This window comes from Acyrthosiphon pisum, chromosome X (genome assembly GCF_005508785.2).
Source record: "Acyrthosiphon pisum isolate AL4f chromosome X, pea_aphid_22Mar2018_4r6ur, whole genome shotgun sequence".
Classification (NCBI taxonomy): Eukaryota; Metazoa; Arthropoda; class Insecta; order Hemiptera; family Aphididae; genus Acyrthosiphon; species Acyrthosiphon pisum.
In genome coordinates, this window is record NC_042493.1 from 57,134,636 (window position 1) to 57,151,569 (window position 16,934).

A 16,934-nucleotide genomic window follows, 5' to 3' on the forward strand; every position below is an offset into this window, starting at 1 on the left:
TGATGACGTTGACTATTAATCGTGTTAGTCATCACTCAGCTTATCGGTCAGTTCCCGGCGGCCAATCCACCGACCAATATTTATACATTTTGAATAGATAACTTTAGATATTAATGGCCACATAGGCGGAGCAAGTGCCTCAATCACCAATCCAAACAATTTATAATGTTAATATTCTTTAATATGTAAAAACACCTTTTTTGTTTACTTTCACAAATATTTTTGAGGTAACCTTAACAAATCTATTTTAATGAAAAACACGGTTCTATTCGAGGTTTTATTATATTAATCAATTTTTTACCTAATTAATTGGTTTTATTCATTTTTCATCATATTAAAATACATTTTTGATATAAATATAATTTAGGTACAATAAAATACATTATTAATAAAAGTTATTTCATATAGCACCATTCCACGATTCTATATTATGCCTTTGATTCGATTAATATTTCAATTGTTTTTATAATACAAAACAATCTCCTTAAAACGTAATCACTGGCACCAATTGATTTTTCTATTATAGGGAGCCTAAAATGTACGGGATCTAGGTTATGCGAGATTGTTGGATGGGTCTATTATAATGATGTTTTAATGTATACACAAATATAATTTCTTAAAATAGTTTTAATATTGATAAGGTAATATTATGATTTTTTGTATAAAAACTATCGAGATGAAAAATAAACTAAACATTTATCTTAATGATTTAATAATAATAGGGGAAATATTTAATACGCAGGTTCTGTCAAAGAGCCCCTGGCACTACACCTAAGAATATATTATGGTGGATGATAATGTAACTGAATTTCCGGTCATTGAGTGGTTGAATGAATTAGTGTGGAGTTCATAGTTGAATTAACAGTCTGAGTGGCATTGGGCTCGTACACGGTAATTATATCGGTGATGCTGTTGATTGTGCCAAAGATCAGTGCCATTAAGCCAACAGCGATCAGCACTGCGTTTCGGACAATCATCCAAACAGTTATGTTGTCCCAATATGTGGTGAACTCTATCAGCACAGGCATAATTATGCCGAGAAGCGAGAAACAGAAGGCTCCAATGAGCCCAATGAATGGTCCAATTGTTGGTACGGCCACCGCAATTGCCACTGGGAAACCACAACCATGCAAACATATTATTATTATAATAAAAATATCAATTATAACATATTATAAACTTATTGTTTTAAACTAGGCACCCGGGTGTAAAGATTCCTAATTCCTAATTAGGTACATTTTGAATGGCAAGAGTTATAAGTTATAATATTTAAAAAAAAATATAAATATAATAATATATTATTAAGCATTTTATTTTATTTACTCAAGTGTAGAATTTTGGATTTTAGAATGTAAAATTGAGTTTTAGTGTGAGAAAATTAAAAATGACACAACATAGGGAAATTTAAAGTTTTGAGTATTCAAAATTTAAAACAATATTTTTCTTTTAAAGGAAAACAAGAAAAAAATTAACTTGCTAAAATAAAGCATGATATTTACATTTACGGTAGTGTTACATACCAGACAAAGACACCAAAACCGTTCTCAAGATGTAGTTGTGATAGACTGTGGCTTTTTCAAAGTTTTTCTGGACTTTGGTCCACGTAATTTCCAAGCAAACGAAAAACTGTAGTCCATATGTGCAGAACACGGCTAAGCTGATGCATATTTTAGCCACTTGTGCGGCACTGTATACACACAAATATTAAAATGTTAAAGTTACTATGAGCTTGTCGCAAAGTATATATAATATCTGATAATTCAGTGCACGACCTGGATCTTAAAAAACAATATTGTCATCAAATATATATATATTAAAAAAATTTTGTTTCAAGCACAAGGTACAGCACAATACTGCACAGTCTGCGGCTTAGAATCTCAACTGCACACATTTATATGTTCCTAACTAACAAAATCGACATTTTTCATATAATTATAAACATATGTATTTAGATTTTGACAGATTTCAGCATAAATGATGCATAGTCATTTGACACAGATAACAGTACAAGGTTCTGAAGTGAGGGGCATTGATGTAATGATGTGGCATCATATTGGTTTGTAGATAACTGTATAAGTTTGTATACAACAAGCTTTTGGCATTGACATTTCAAATAAATATATAGGCGAGAGGGGAGGGTAAATAAACGTTGTATGTTACATTATTGTAAATTCAGTTGAGTTACAGGGAAAAAAAATTATAAAGTATACAGGTTAGACAGGACAGTTGGGTGTTGCATGTTATACTCACATGTCTTCGGTAGGTAGGTTTAACGTTATACTTGATTTTGTTGTTTCACCATATTTCAAGTAACCGAAAAAACCAAGCATAATGTACACGATGGTCACACCACCCATGCCAATGTTCAGTACACCAAACAGTCCCAAAAAGTCCCTGGGCGTTTTCATGTTGTTCTCCAACGGCATGACCTACAATAAGTAAAAATTAGACATGAAAACAAACAGAAAAAACCATTATCCAAGAGGGTCTAAGTTTAGTTAGCATAATGACGGGGATATAATTGTGATTTTGTCGAATTAAATGCACAAAAAAGACTTCAATGCAGTGAACTGTGTACACTAACTTAGAAGGTAGTTTATAGGTATGAATATATTAGATTATTAAAAATATATTTATGAAAATTTTAGCACAATGATTTTTTTTCATGACTTCAATTGATTTAATGTTTTTGTAACCAAAAAATTAAATTATTAAGTAATTTCATATGATATAATATTTTTAATTTTTAATTCTCTCTTAGATTTATTGGGAATGAAGTAGCCCATAGGAAACCTTGTCAACCAATTGACTTTGTCTAAACACCCATGATTTAAAAATGATAATATAATACCTTTCATGTTCGGTGCAATACCTCAATTATTAAAATTAAAAATATGGGTAGTTATTTGAGGAATAGAATGTGTTAAGAAACAATCAACAAAAAGTCTAACTTTTCAATAACACATAACATACCACTCCAATGGCTTCCATTGCAAACACGGTGAGACAGAAGTATGTTGGGAACGTTTCAAGTGTTCCCACAGCTGGCCTTTTTGAAATGTTAGGTACATCACACAGCGTGTAGTAGAATGTGATGCCTAGTCCAGCGGCCATCAACAGGTTGGCAACCATAGACACGGGCGCCAAGTATTTGAGATTGGGCACGTAGCTGAGCAGTATAAGAGGTATGAGCAGTATCGAAATAAAGTACCGAAGGTTCAGCTCGTAACCCATGTGATGTGTAAACAGTTGTTCGAAGTTAGAGGCGATGATCACAGTGTACACGCTGCACGTTCCAAAGTATGTGACGAACAGCAGCCAAAGCACAGACTGTCGGGTTAACGACGAGAACTTTCGAGACCATTGAGGTCCGTTGGCGAAGGCCACTTCAGTCACGTCTGCATAGCTCATGTATGACACTTTTGTCCGCCTGTAAAGCGTGTGAGCACATTTCACCTGTAAAAGAACCAGAGTTTAACATGTATGAGATACGTGTACTAAACACTAAACAATATTTTAGATTCGATGTAAGGTAAAATAAAACTTATTAATAATTTGAAAAAATAGGTTTATGTATATAGTCTGTGTGTGAATAGCAGAACTACAATTAGAATTTTTTTTCCTAAAGACAATTGGTAATTAAGTGGACATCATTGCTTAGCAGTAGATTCTTGGAAATTTAACTATAATAAGTCTAATACACTTATATTAGCTATCATTTCATAAATTACCCTACAGAACCATAATCGTTCGAAACCTCTGCTGCAATGTGAGAGCGGTTTACATTAAGTAGAATTAGTCACTATAGTTGCTTCATTAATGGGAATTCACTGAATCCCCTACGTGTGACTTTGGGGCAGAATTGTACACAATCAAACACATCATATCCAACTTTCCTAAACATGCATTGCAAGTTGTCATCGAAAATGTCCTCCAACTAAGTCTTGAGGATGTCCACTGCATTAAAAATTAGACTTAAATGTATTTATATAAATATCACTATTATACATAATGTTAAGTACCTTCTTTATTATATATTAAATAGTTTATTGCTAACTAGGAGGATAAAATCTAACATATGTACAAAAACCAAGTATTTTATTTAAAAATATTCATAATGCCCTAATAAAAAGGGCCAATATTTTAAACATGCAACGATACTAACCAGTAAATACGAGCAATACGTGCATACCAACGATACAAACACAGTTCCAAATATGCCAGTTATAAGTCCCGAACACTGGAAAGCTAGCGGCATGGCCAGGATGCCAGTTCCTAGACACGCTTTCAGTAAATGAGTCAGGGTCTCACCGTTGCTGCAAAAATTTAAATAATTTGTATGCGATAGTGTTAAATTATTCATATAATGTGCAAAGGTAGTCAAGTTAATGAAAATAATTAACTCAAGTTAAGTTAAGTTAAGAAGAAACAAGATCGATAAGTTAAAAGTTAACAGTTAACAAATTATAAATTTATATTGATAAGTTAAAAGTTAATATAGAAAAAAATATTAACTTAACTCAGTTTAAAAAAAGTTAATCTATTTTTTTTTTTAAATAGTATGTAAATCACATAAAGAGTGAATGTGTCTTTCTAGTTTCTAATTTATAAACTTTAAAAAATAATTTTATTGAACTTTTATCATAATGTATACTATATACCATTTTACTTTTACTTTACTATAATTTAATAATTTAATCTCTCATACTCATCTCAAATTAATAATTTAACAAATATATTTTTTATATCGTATAGCAATTGAATGTCATAAACTATGAAGATGAGTACATGACCTTCATATATATTATAAGTTATATAACATTAAAACATAACAATTGTCAATTTGTAACTTAAAATTATTAATTTTATTAAAAACATTTATAATTGCAACTCGCATAGTATATTATAATTTACAACTTAGTAAAATATATTAATATTTAATATACACAAAATTATGTTATCAAGAAATAGAACAGAAATGTTTGTGTTTTTGTATTGGATTATTTTTATTTTATACTGATATAGTAATATTTACGTATAAACGAAAAATTTCAAAATGTTTTTAACTTGATGGATTTTTTAAAAATCAACTGAGAAAAGCTAAGTTATTTCAACTGTAAATTAAACTAGTTAAGTTCATAAGTTGATTAAAAAATAAACTAACTAGCTAAGTTAAAAAGTTAAAAAAATATTAACTTTTTAACTTAACTTTAACTTTTTAACTAGTTAATGCCCATCTTTGATAATATGTACAAGTACCTACCCAACACAGGAGTAGGCCAGCAGTTCCTTAGATAGGTTAGTACACTTGTATCTTATATCTATATACTTTTTTTGTATATCTTTTATCTTTTTTCTTGAGTTAAGTTTCTAGATACAAAAGAAGATTTATATTTTTTCAATTTGAAAATAACAGGAATTTGTCGATGCTAGATAGTTATCCAATTAAAAATAAAATTTATAAATTATAATTAACGTTTGATGAAATGTATATTAAATTGTAGATACAGTATTTAGTACCTAGTACCTTACACCTATCTAAAGACAAAAAAAAGTATCTTTAGTATCTTTTGGGAAATTTTTAATGTATTTTGTATCTAGAGACTAGAAGTTAAAACTGAAATATCTGATGACTAAAATCTTGTTTCTAAATATATTTTTTTAAGTATCTTGCCCTTTCCTGCCTCTATGGACTATGACATTACTTAATATACAGTTGTTGAATTTATGAAATAGTTGTAATCGTCGATTAAACCAATAGTACCTATATTTATCAATAATAATAATAATAATAATAATGTTATACATTAAATGACATGATAAGTATTGCATCTAAAAAGTAATGTGAATAAGTAGATTGGTAGATAGGTACTATACTCACGTGGTTGGGTGTTCCAAGCTTCTCTCAAGGAATGGATCGAAGTAGTCAATGCCATTGAGGTGTGCGACTTCGCCCTTTTCTAAAATGTTGCTAGGTTTTCGTCTGAAATGAATAAGTACACAAAAAGAAAATAAATATATAAAATTAGATAATATAATAACTTATGAGATGATTCTTTGATCTTTGTTTTCGTAGGGTAGTAATAACACATTTTTTTAGTAAAATACGTTTTAATTATTGATAAATAAATATGTAAATAAAAAAAATATACTATACATTATTGCCTTCTATAAATGCAATCCACTAAGGCTTATATTAAATATGACAAAAAAAAATCATCTATCTAATCATAATCAAAACCAAAACGCCACGCATAAATACCTACACAGATCTAGATTAACCTACACAACTTATATATTTTATCCTTATTACTTCCGATAATTTATAATATACCAACTATCGAATTATATTATTATTTATTATCCAGCTATAAATGTAAATTAATAATCACCAATTTAAGTATCTATATACACACAATTTGAGAAAAAGAACTTTTGAATAGTAAAAATAATTAATATATATAACTCACAAGTTTCGCGGTATTTCTTTCATCTTGGACTTTTCGACCAATAGGAACGACTGGAGTACTGGTTCTGTGCCTTGCGAACCCTAAAATGCGAAAAACAACCATGATATTAATTTATTTTCAAGATAGTATAAGTTAATATAATATTTTATACAGGTTATTAACAATTTTCAAAACCTATAAATAATAAGCTTAAAATTAGTCTAAATATCTTGAACATATAATTGTACATAGAAAATGTTAATTTAAGTGATACTAGTGTAATGCTTCAAGCATCTAATACAAAAATATTTTCAATTAGGAACAACAAAAAAAATAACATAAATTACTTGAAGATAAATTGTTATTATGTTAATATCGTATGTCGTTAAAATGTTAACTTTGATAGCTCAAAAAAATTGTTATGGCTTTATGCAATTTTTTTTTTTGTTCATTTTCAATAATAAAACTTATGAGGTGTCTTTAATTAAATTGTCCAACCTTAAGTGTTAAACTTTAAAATTGTATGAATTTTTCATTACAAAATAATTAGCATTTCATGATTTTTATGAATTTCATAAAACATTTTAATTTAAAACGCTGATAAATTATAAATTGTGACAATAATTTTTGATAAATAAATTGTAATTAATTATTAGTCGCAATACATGCCGTATTTCGGAAGATAAAATACACGCGTACAATTTTTTGGTAACATTTTATTGTAGGTAGTATATTAGACGAGTACCTACTTACCAAAAATTGTAATAACTCATTACAGATATATCCAAATATAATATTATTTAATTAAAAAGTAATTTTTCCAATTTTTTATCAAACATTTAATTTTAATCTCGATTTTAACTAACATTTTAACAGCATAGACATATGTTCCTTAAATTGACTGGGTGAAACTGACAACATCAAAATGTATACCAGAAAAGTATTGAGCGAAAATTAATACCTACAAAAACTGTACACCTGAATTGTATTAGGCTCAAGCCTCAATTTACATTTGTCCACATGAAGGTAACCACCTCGGTAACCACGATGAGAGCATAAATCATAACATTATAATAATAATAAATGAATAAATAAAAACATAACTCACCATAATTGCGATTTAAACGGTTTGCTTCTTTTCACGAAATGAGTAGGTACCTCGACTCCGTAATTAGGTAGAGCGACTATTGACTTTATTATACGATCACTGTACTAGCTGGAGCTGTATTCCTACTGTGCAGCTTTTCTGCGGTTAAAGTCTGTAAAACAAAACGTACCTACCTATTAATATATACCGCTGACTCAACAAAACGGTAAATCGCGTGAGACTGATCACGAGAACTTACCACCTATTGAGCGTCATCACTGTCCCGCAGATTACGAATGCATTATAAAATTCCCTTTGGCACGAGCCCCAAGCGTGATGACATAATTTCGTTGACATCGTCGTATAACATTTACATCGTGTCTTTTATGATTATAATATAATTAAATTAATTGTTATTATCCAGAGACATTATACGACTGTTACACGTCATCACAAATCACACTTATGTTGCGCTCTCGACGATAATTATCTCGTTTATATTTTATTTCAAATTCCTAATCACTTTCTACGCATATGGATTATATTTTCAACATAATATTTATTTTAGGTTCGAGTGGAAATATGAAAACTTGTATTTTGTGCACAAAACATACTTATTCTTATATAAATAAAAGAGCAGGCCTTTTTTATATTTCGATCTGACGATATCGATCTGTATAAAACGGATCAGTATTATAATTTATAATGTTTAGCTTAAGGCTTAACAAGATATCTCTGCAGGCGTAGGAGCCATTTTTCATATTTGGGATGGTCTGGCTAAGTTGGAGGACTATTACGCTTTTATGGGTCTTCGCCAATGACATTTTAACGTGCGTATAAAATAAATAATTAATATCACAAAGTGGGTAGACCAAACGCTGTGATTATAGGTTAGGTTAACGTTTTAGTTTTATATATAACTAGCTTTTCGGCTTGGCGTTGCCCATGTCAAAGATTCGTTTTAAAAAATATATAAATTATAAATATATTTGTATATTCCATTAATTCATGCACTAATTATAATAGTAATTTAATATGCATTATGCAACCAATGGTAAACACTTGAATAAACAAAATCAATTTTGTTTTCGTAAGCTATATTATTTACTAATCTAACTTATTACTTACTAAGTAACGTAGATATAATAAAAAAAGTAGGGAAAAAGGAATTCTGTTAAGCACCATAAAAGAAAGAAGTGGAAAAATTTCCGGACACCTACTTAGGCATAATTCGTTCATGACAAATATATTTGAAGGACGAATAAATGGACATAAAGGTAGAGGCAGGTCGAGGAAGGCATATATATAAGAAATTATAAGACAAGCTAATTATAGTCGATATATATAGACATGAAAAGACTGGCTTTTAACAGAGAAGAACGGAGAACTACATTTGCAACAACAAGGCAAGGCCTTTTGTAGAGAAGAAGACAGGGGTTATAAAAGTAAGGTAATATTAACACCCACTTAGACTCAAGAATTATACCTATAAATTATAACTTTTATTGAAAACGGTCCAGTAAAAATGTTGAGTCTATTAAACATACATTTTTAGCTGTATAATCAGACTAAACGCCCGAAAAAAAAAATATAAAATATAGCGCTACGTAGGTGTATTTTAGTGTTCCTAATTCGAATCACACAATTCAGTTCAGTGACGGATCGGATATATAATCATACATAACTTGGTATAAACGAACGGGGTTCTAAGTTCTAACTACTCTCTAAACAGTCTAAACTTTCCAGATATCTCTGAAAACCGGTAGAGTACGATTGAGAACGTATTGTATCTTTTTGATAATACGATTTAGAACGATTTTTAGAGCGACGTTGCCGTTCAGTGCCGTCCCGAAATATAACTATGTAAATATGTTCAATAATTGAAAAAATAGTTTACCTATAGATTTCTATATAATATTATAAGTACAGGGTCTTCGAATTCCTATTGTCGTTTATCTTAATGTTCAATAATAAAAATAATAAATACGATATCGTGGTTTACGTACCTGCATATACTTTATGTATTCGCCAAATTCAGTTGTGCCTGGTGGACAGAGCGGTAACAACGTAATAATATAGTATGTATATAATATTATGTAGTGTGTAATATTAAGTATGATGGAAAACTTCAAAACTATAACGTCTGAACGCGAAAAAGATCTTGCAGTATTAATCAGTATTTAATACTGATAAATATTCATTTGTAAGACAACGCAAAGATGGATTAATGAAATGGAAAAAATCAAATAACTGCTGTAGTAGTGCCAGTTTATTAACGAAAATGGATAAAACTTTTCATTCGTCAAACGGCGAACACCCGAATCATGTAAGTAATAATAAACAAAAAATTGAAAGACAGATTTTAAGAGAAAATTCTAAGCGAAAAACTGAAGATAATACATCTATCAGACCTTTAAAAATTATTAGAACTGAGTTACTAAATTGTGACTTACCAAATATTATGCACATCATAATATGATATTACATCAATGCGGAAGGCCATGTATGACAAGAAGAGAAAACAATGCCCAATTTACCCTACTTCTTTAAATGAAGCTATATCCCAATTGATGAATATGCAAAATAACGACGTATGTTTATTTAAAAGTGAAATAAAATATTTACCTATATTTATTTAAAAGAAATAAATATAAATATTGACAAATAAATAAAAATATTTTGTATATAAATATTGTCGATTTTTAATCTTAAACTGACAAATAACTGATATCTGTATATTTAATTTCTATTTTGTATTTTTAATTACTGCGGCAACGTCACATAAAAGTTGGTAGGTAAAAACGTTCTCAATCGTGTTATTAAAAAAGGTACTTAAAAAAGGTACTATTCTCAATCGTGTTCTACCCCTGAAAACAATATGAAATTTTCACAAAATCGGTCAGGATGTTTTTGAGTACCTACATACTTATATCTATAAGGAAATATACATTCAACAAACATATTTGTTTAAGATATAATTTATCTATTTGATGTACCTCATCTGCACGAGACACCAATGGCAACAATTTATAAACAAAATTAATTTCCATCGAAATTCTTAAAATCCTTGTACAAGGACTTCTTTAAAATGCAAATTTTAAAAATCCTTTCTTAGTGCACCCACACAAGGTGGTAACGAAGGTACCATGAAAATGTCAAGGCTTCAGTTATTATAGCTTGGCTCTACATTAATCAGTCAGTAAGACATAAATGTATTTTCAGTTTTCCCGAATTTTCCAATTTTCCTTTCCATAAAAATCTTAATTGGACTATTGCAAACATTTTGTATAAAAAATTAGCCAAAATGGCCAACCTGTTCTCAAGTGCCGCAATTACCAATGAACAGCATTTAATTTTTATTTATATAGATTATTTTTATATTTGTATTATTTACAGCAATCTAATTCATTTTTAGACGTATTATACATTAAAACCTTTCCTGATAATCGGCCAATCCATTAGTGAAAACTGTACTAAAATTCATTGAGTACTTTTCGAGATATGAGTATACATACATAACAATTTCTACCCACCAATGTCTTATATGCATTCCTAAACCATTCATCCGATTACGATTGAATTTTGTCGCTAAAAAGGGTTAAAAAGCGGTCCAACTCGGGGAGGTTCAAACAGGGATTTTGAGATTATTATTATTATTATTATTATTTTTTTCTTATATTATATAAATGGTTGCTATTGGTTTTAATCATAATAATAATTATTAATGCGATAAGGCTGTGTATTTTAGTACAGAATATCGTGTTCGGACCACAGTTTCGGCGGACCAATCTTTTGCATTTTTTGATACTACAGAGTTGATAATATAGACTGCTCGCATAATCACAAGCGAATCTCATGGACAATGCTGGTCGGAATGGCTATAAATTAAAATGTAATAATATAATTTACACTTGAAAAGACATTGCTTCTACGGCGTGTTACACACAAAAGAAGTTGAACAATCACAAAAACCTAGCAATAGAAAATCATTGCCGTGTCAGCTAGTATAAAATATAGACAAAGATAATTCTGGTGTATACTAGTTGCCTCCTAAAATTTACGAATTGCCTCCCATCCTTATCGTAAATTAAAAGGTTACTAACTAGTTGCTTCCGATGACTAGGTAGTTCATAATCATATATTAGTTTCCTACCAAGAATTTTTACACTAGTTGCCTCTTGTATAGAATTAAGTAGTGGATCATAAACTTCACTAAAAAATTCCACATAAATAGATGAATTAATAAAATTAACTTAACATAAATTCGGGAAATTCAGGTTTGGGGTTATGCTATTTATTTGGGTTAATTCGGGTTTCGGGTTTCGGGTGCAAAGCCCTGGATAAGATACTATATTATGTTGAAATCACTCCGCTCAGAAACTAAAATTAAATTAATTAAATTATTTTAATACATTTGCCCTTTTCACTAATCGTGTTTCACACTTCACATTGATCCATTCTAAAAACTAGAGCAACTATTTAAAATCACTTAATAATATTTGTAAAAATAATATCGTACAACGATTGTTGGAAATCAACTAAACGTTACTCGATCATGAATATTATTTATTATAGTCTAGCTTAGGTCTAGTATGCATTATATATTATAATTACACAAAAGAGTATGTAATCTCAATGTTTAGTCGTATATAAAACTATAATCGTTTCAAATATCAAATTTAACAATGTCATAAATTATGACTTTGAAATTACTAACTTATTGTGATACGTGATGATGTTTAAAAATGTTTGAAACCACTTATATTTGTATTAACTGACTATTAGGAGACTAGACCCATTTCATTTACGATAAAATACGATAAAGTACGTCGGGATGCAACTCGTAGGTTGGTTAGATAGTCGGGAAGCAATTCGTATAAAAACTATTGACTTTTTTGACTTCAGGAGGCAACTAGAGTGCGCCTGATAATTAATAATAAAACGAAATAATTGGGAATTTAAAAAATAATAATAAAATTATCCGCCTATTCGTTCTTGGTACCTCTTCTGCTTACCTATCAGTTGTGTTAGTACGTGTCCCAACCACCCCACATTTTAATTTTCAATTTTTTTTTTTTTGGCAAATATTAAGAATGTAATCCGCATGTTTTTGCACGACTATTTGTTTGTTTTATATAAATATTTGTCTACTATTTCGTATTTTATAATTTAGTTCACTGATAAATATTGGCGTAAGTTTGGAACGGATTAGACAAAGTGAGGTACATTTCCCCAGCCCCACCAAAATGCTGATTTAAAAAAAAATTTCATTACAAACCAATATAAACCGGCTATAAACCAATGTTAAAACAAAAAAATTGAAATTCGAAATTGTGGGGAAGCTGGGGAAATGTATCTTGGCGCACGTATTGTCGCTATCATTGCGTAGGAAGGAGGGGGCCTGGTAACACGTGCGAAATATGAAAACGGATTTTGCGAACCAACGGGGACAATAGAATAGCAGGACCAACCGTGCAAATAAATGGTAATACCTAATATATTAAATATTGACCTAGAGAAAACATTTGAAAATAAGTGATGTTGATGAATGAAGAGGGGGGGGGGTGAGATACACATATAAACAACCCCCACCTATTATTTCATACCTATATTAATTAAAACACATGCAAATTACAAAAGTAGGTAAGCATGCAAATTGTATGCTAAATATTTACGAAAAAAAATTTGGTTTTTTATCATTGGGAGAATGGCGAGTCTGCACTGATAGTAATAGTGATATAAATTCATATGCCAGTGACCATATAAACCCTCCCACCCTCTCTCCAATATCATAATTATATGTGCAAGTATTTTTAATGAATTATTATAGATATTATTTATTTTTACTAAAATGAAAAATAAAATTGATATTAGTCCACTAAAATGTTGAAACTAAATTGTTTTAATCCAGAGGGTTATAAGTATTTATTTTATATTTTATAATTTAAAAAAATACAATTGAACTAAATATTAGTTTATTTTATCCAACTGTCTAGTTTATAGTAGTAGTTTTTATATCTGAATTATAATGTTGGTATAAATTTATAATTTTTGTTATCTAGTATACCTACCTATTTTGAAATGTTATACTAATTTAGTACAAATTGAAAAAATAATATCATTAACAATATTGAGTCATATCAACAGAAAAATAATTGATCAGTTTTTCCAAAATTTATATACACAGGTAATGAATTGAATACTTTTATACCTATATATGCCTATATATATATTATATATAAAATAGTTCTAATTACTATTATATTGTATATAATTTGGGAATTATATTTTATAACTCAGTAGGTACAAATCATTATGTGTCTTAAGTAACTTAACTATTTAGTTATATTATTATTATAGATGGTGCACTTGAATTTCTTTGTACAAAAGCTAAATTACAGTTTTAAGAAATAAAAAGTAAACTGTATAATTGTTGGTTATCTTTTAATACGGTGGTCAATACTAGTATTGGAAATGCAATTATGCCAACAAAACTCGGGGATGATTTTGAAACTGATTTTAATAAGGACACTGGTAATATACAAAAAAATATTATTTTTGTGAGAATATAAAGAATATTATTTTGTAGATTATCAGGATACTGATGAGAATGAATTGATAGGTACATAATAATTTAATTTACCATGGGTTTTTAAAATCTAGTTAAAATTCAATTTATATTCTTCAGCATATTCTAATGTGTAGATACTAATTATATAATGTGTACTAACATTAGCGTGCACACAAGTTTATATTGAAAGATCTTTCTTAAAATTGAAAATTTTCAAAACTGGACTAAGAACCCTTTCTGAAGAACTATTAAATTCATTAATGTTAATAAGTCCGAACATGTCCCATTCTTAATACTAATTAAGTATATCATAAAAAAAATATCTGAAAGTTCAAACTTGCTTGGTAGAATATTATAAATTTGTTAGGTATCTATGCTTTAAATTTTCTTTTATACATTCAGTAGTATTGTCTTAAGTAAAGATAAACATAATACAAAATATATCATGTAGGTACATGATATAAGTCTTACTTTCGTTTTGTATGAACATGAATAAATATTCTATGCATAATATTATAATAATATAATATCTATAATACTACATGGCACAGTACAATGGTTTGCTTAAATTCAGCAACTTTCAAAATTAAATTTTTGTCTTGGTAAGTTTATTACTTTTATTTTTATTATAGATATTGTACTGGAAATGGACATAAAAATGTATTACTGAGATATGAGTATTGTACATAGGTAATTGGAATATTGTTGTATTTTTATTTAGTAATACATTTACTGATATATGTCTATATCAAAATCACTGATGATATTTATGATATTTTTGGGGTAATTCAATAATACCTAAATCACAGACCATATATTTATTTTTAATTTTTAACTATACAACTGTAGAATTTTAAGTAATCAAATATTGTAAAACTTTGTTTGAATGTTAATGTAACTTGCTACCTATTTACGTTTCTTATAGCAATATAAAATATTGTAATATATTATAGATAAAATATAATACACGTATTTTTAATTTGCAACACATTTTTTGTTATTTACCCTTTAAATTATGTAGCATCCTGTGCCCTTTTTTTACCAGTCCTCGCCTGAGTGCAGACTTTTATTTTCCGCTAATATTATGAGTTATGAGTTTATGACTGATGAGTTTATCATAATACTACTAGGTAAACTAACCAAGCCAACTAAACTAATTAACACTTTAGAACTTACAATCCAAAACAGTAAAATCATGTTATATTTATACAGCCATGTAATACTCATAACTTATTACATAAATACTATAGGTACCTACACACTTACAATATTTGTACAAGTACCTACTAGTGTCAAAATATAATACTTTTAAACCACCAATTTTAATGATATAAATTGACCAATTATTTTACTTTTCAGTATTAATTTGAAATTTTTGAAATTGTACAAGTTATGTAAAAATACCTATGTATTTAAGACGGAATACATAAAAATACTTGTAAAAATATTTCCTATTCTATTGAAAATCATCGATGGACACTACTGCTGTAATACACAATTTTGATGTAGTGGCATGACTGCTATAACAGCAATATGCAACATTTGATATTATGGCATTACAGACATAGCAGTACTAATTCTAATTGTATCAAATAAATGGAGACATTCAACTGACACATTGTATTTTCTTAGATAATTGGGCATTTATTGGACACTGGCATATTTCATAGGAAAAATAAATAAATTTAATAAAAAAAAGTGTGTTCTCATAGTGGATAATGAGAATTTAGAAAAATGACAAGTGTCAATTAATTTATCATATCTTAGTAAAAATATATATTTTCATATAAATCCCAATTTAACTCATAAGTTATAGGCATATATTATTTAAGAATTTCTTGTGAAATATACTGACAGTACCACATGATTTCAAGTTTCAAGCAGATATTCTAAATGTGAGTATGGTTGTGCATATTTTGTTGGTAAATTGAGTGTACAAGGGCATTTGAATGATTCTGCGTTGAGTTTCTATATGAACAAATAATATATGTGTGCTCATTGCTATTGGAACAGTCCAAATAATTAAACATTCAGATGTATCAATGGTAACCATTTTGGTTATCGTTCGTCGCACCTTAAGATAAAATATACAAATTATACTCACGTTCAGTTCAGCTGGACATCAGACATGACGTGAATTCATTAGGTGCCTATTCTTTGAGCATTTGACAGCAATAGTGCTACTGTAGGTACTTGCACTATACGGGCACCAGCGGGTAGGTATCCACCATAAAATAACGATTAATTAATTAAATAACGGATAAATAATATATTTAGTACAGGAAAACTAATGGTAATTAAATGCTTTAATGCTACAACATTAAAATGCATAAGCACTAAGTTCATTACAAGAGTCAAGACTATTTGAATTTTTAGCAGTTGCAATCACAATCTTTATCACACTCCGGAAAAACGAGTGTAGGTCGTTGGACACTGGCAGGAATAGTAGGAGCGGCAGTCAAACAGCTGATAAATTTGTTTACATTTTGCCGATGGCTCACTGGCTCGACATGAAGTTGGCAGCGAAAGCTCGGCATGACGCTAGAACGTATTTTAAATGAAGATACGGTTACAACATCATGCCGAGCATCCAAGGTCAACCCCAGATACAGATAATTGTTATTAGCTATACCTGAAAGGTCATTAGGTCATTATTTCAGTGAACAATGGCATTTTGATAGCTGTCGGTTTTATTATGTTCTATGACGAAGGCACGGACCACAATTAAAGATATATTATAATATATTGTGTATAAGCATAAAGTAGTATTCAAGTGTTATTTAATTAAATATTAATATTATTATAATATTAAAGTAAACTTAAATAA

The 16,934-nt window shown here is 29.1% G+C and overlaps 1 protein-coding gene across 1 annotated transcript; it reads right to left on the reverse strand.

The window, feature by feature from the left end:
- Positions 1 to 330: 330 nt before the first annotated feature.
- LOC100166841 (proton-coupled amino acid transporter-like protein pathetic) lies at positions 331 to 16,562 on the reverse strand. Its single transcript, XM_016804871.2, has 9 exons — positions 16,212 to 16,562; positions 7,558 to 7,708; positions 6,471 to 6,550; positions 5,882 to 5,983; positions 4,166 to 4,316; positions 2,974 to 3,456; positions 2,251 to 2,429; positions 1,521 to 1,687; positions 331 to 1,111 (listed from the first exon to the last, which is right to left on the reverse strand). Exons 2-9 carry the CDS (start codon positions 7,558 to 7,560, stop codon positions 816 to 818), a joined length of 1,461 nt encoding a protein of 486 aa, XP_016660360.1. The 5' UTR covers positions 7,561 to 7,708; positions 16,212 to 16,562; the 3' UTR covers positions 331 to 815.
- Between the last annotated feature and the right edge of the window lie 372 nt (positions 16,563 to 16,934).

Coding starts and splice junctions, on each gene's coding strand:
- LOC100166841 (XM_016804871.2), bottom strand. Junction 3,457..4,165: donor CGTATTGCTCGTATTTACTG/GTTAGTATCGTT, acceptor GTTCTTTTACAG/GTGAAATGTGCTCACACGCT. Junction 1,112..1,520: donor GGTTTTGGTGTCTTTGTCTG/GTATGTAACACT, acceptor GTGGTTTCCCAG/TGGCAATTGCGGTGGCCGTA.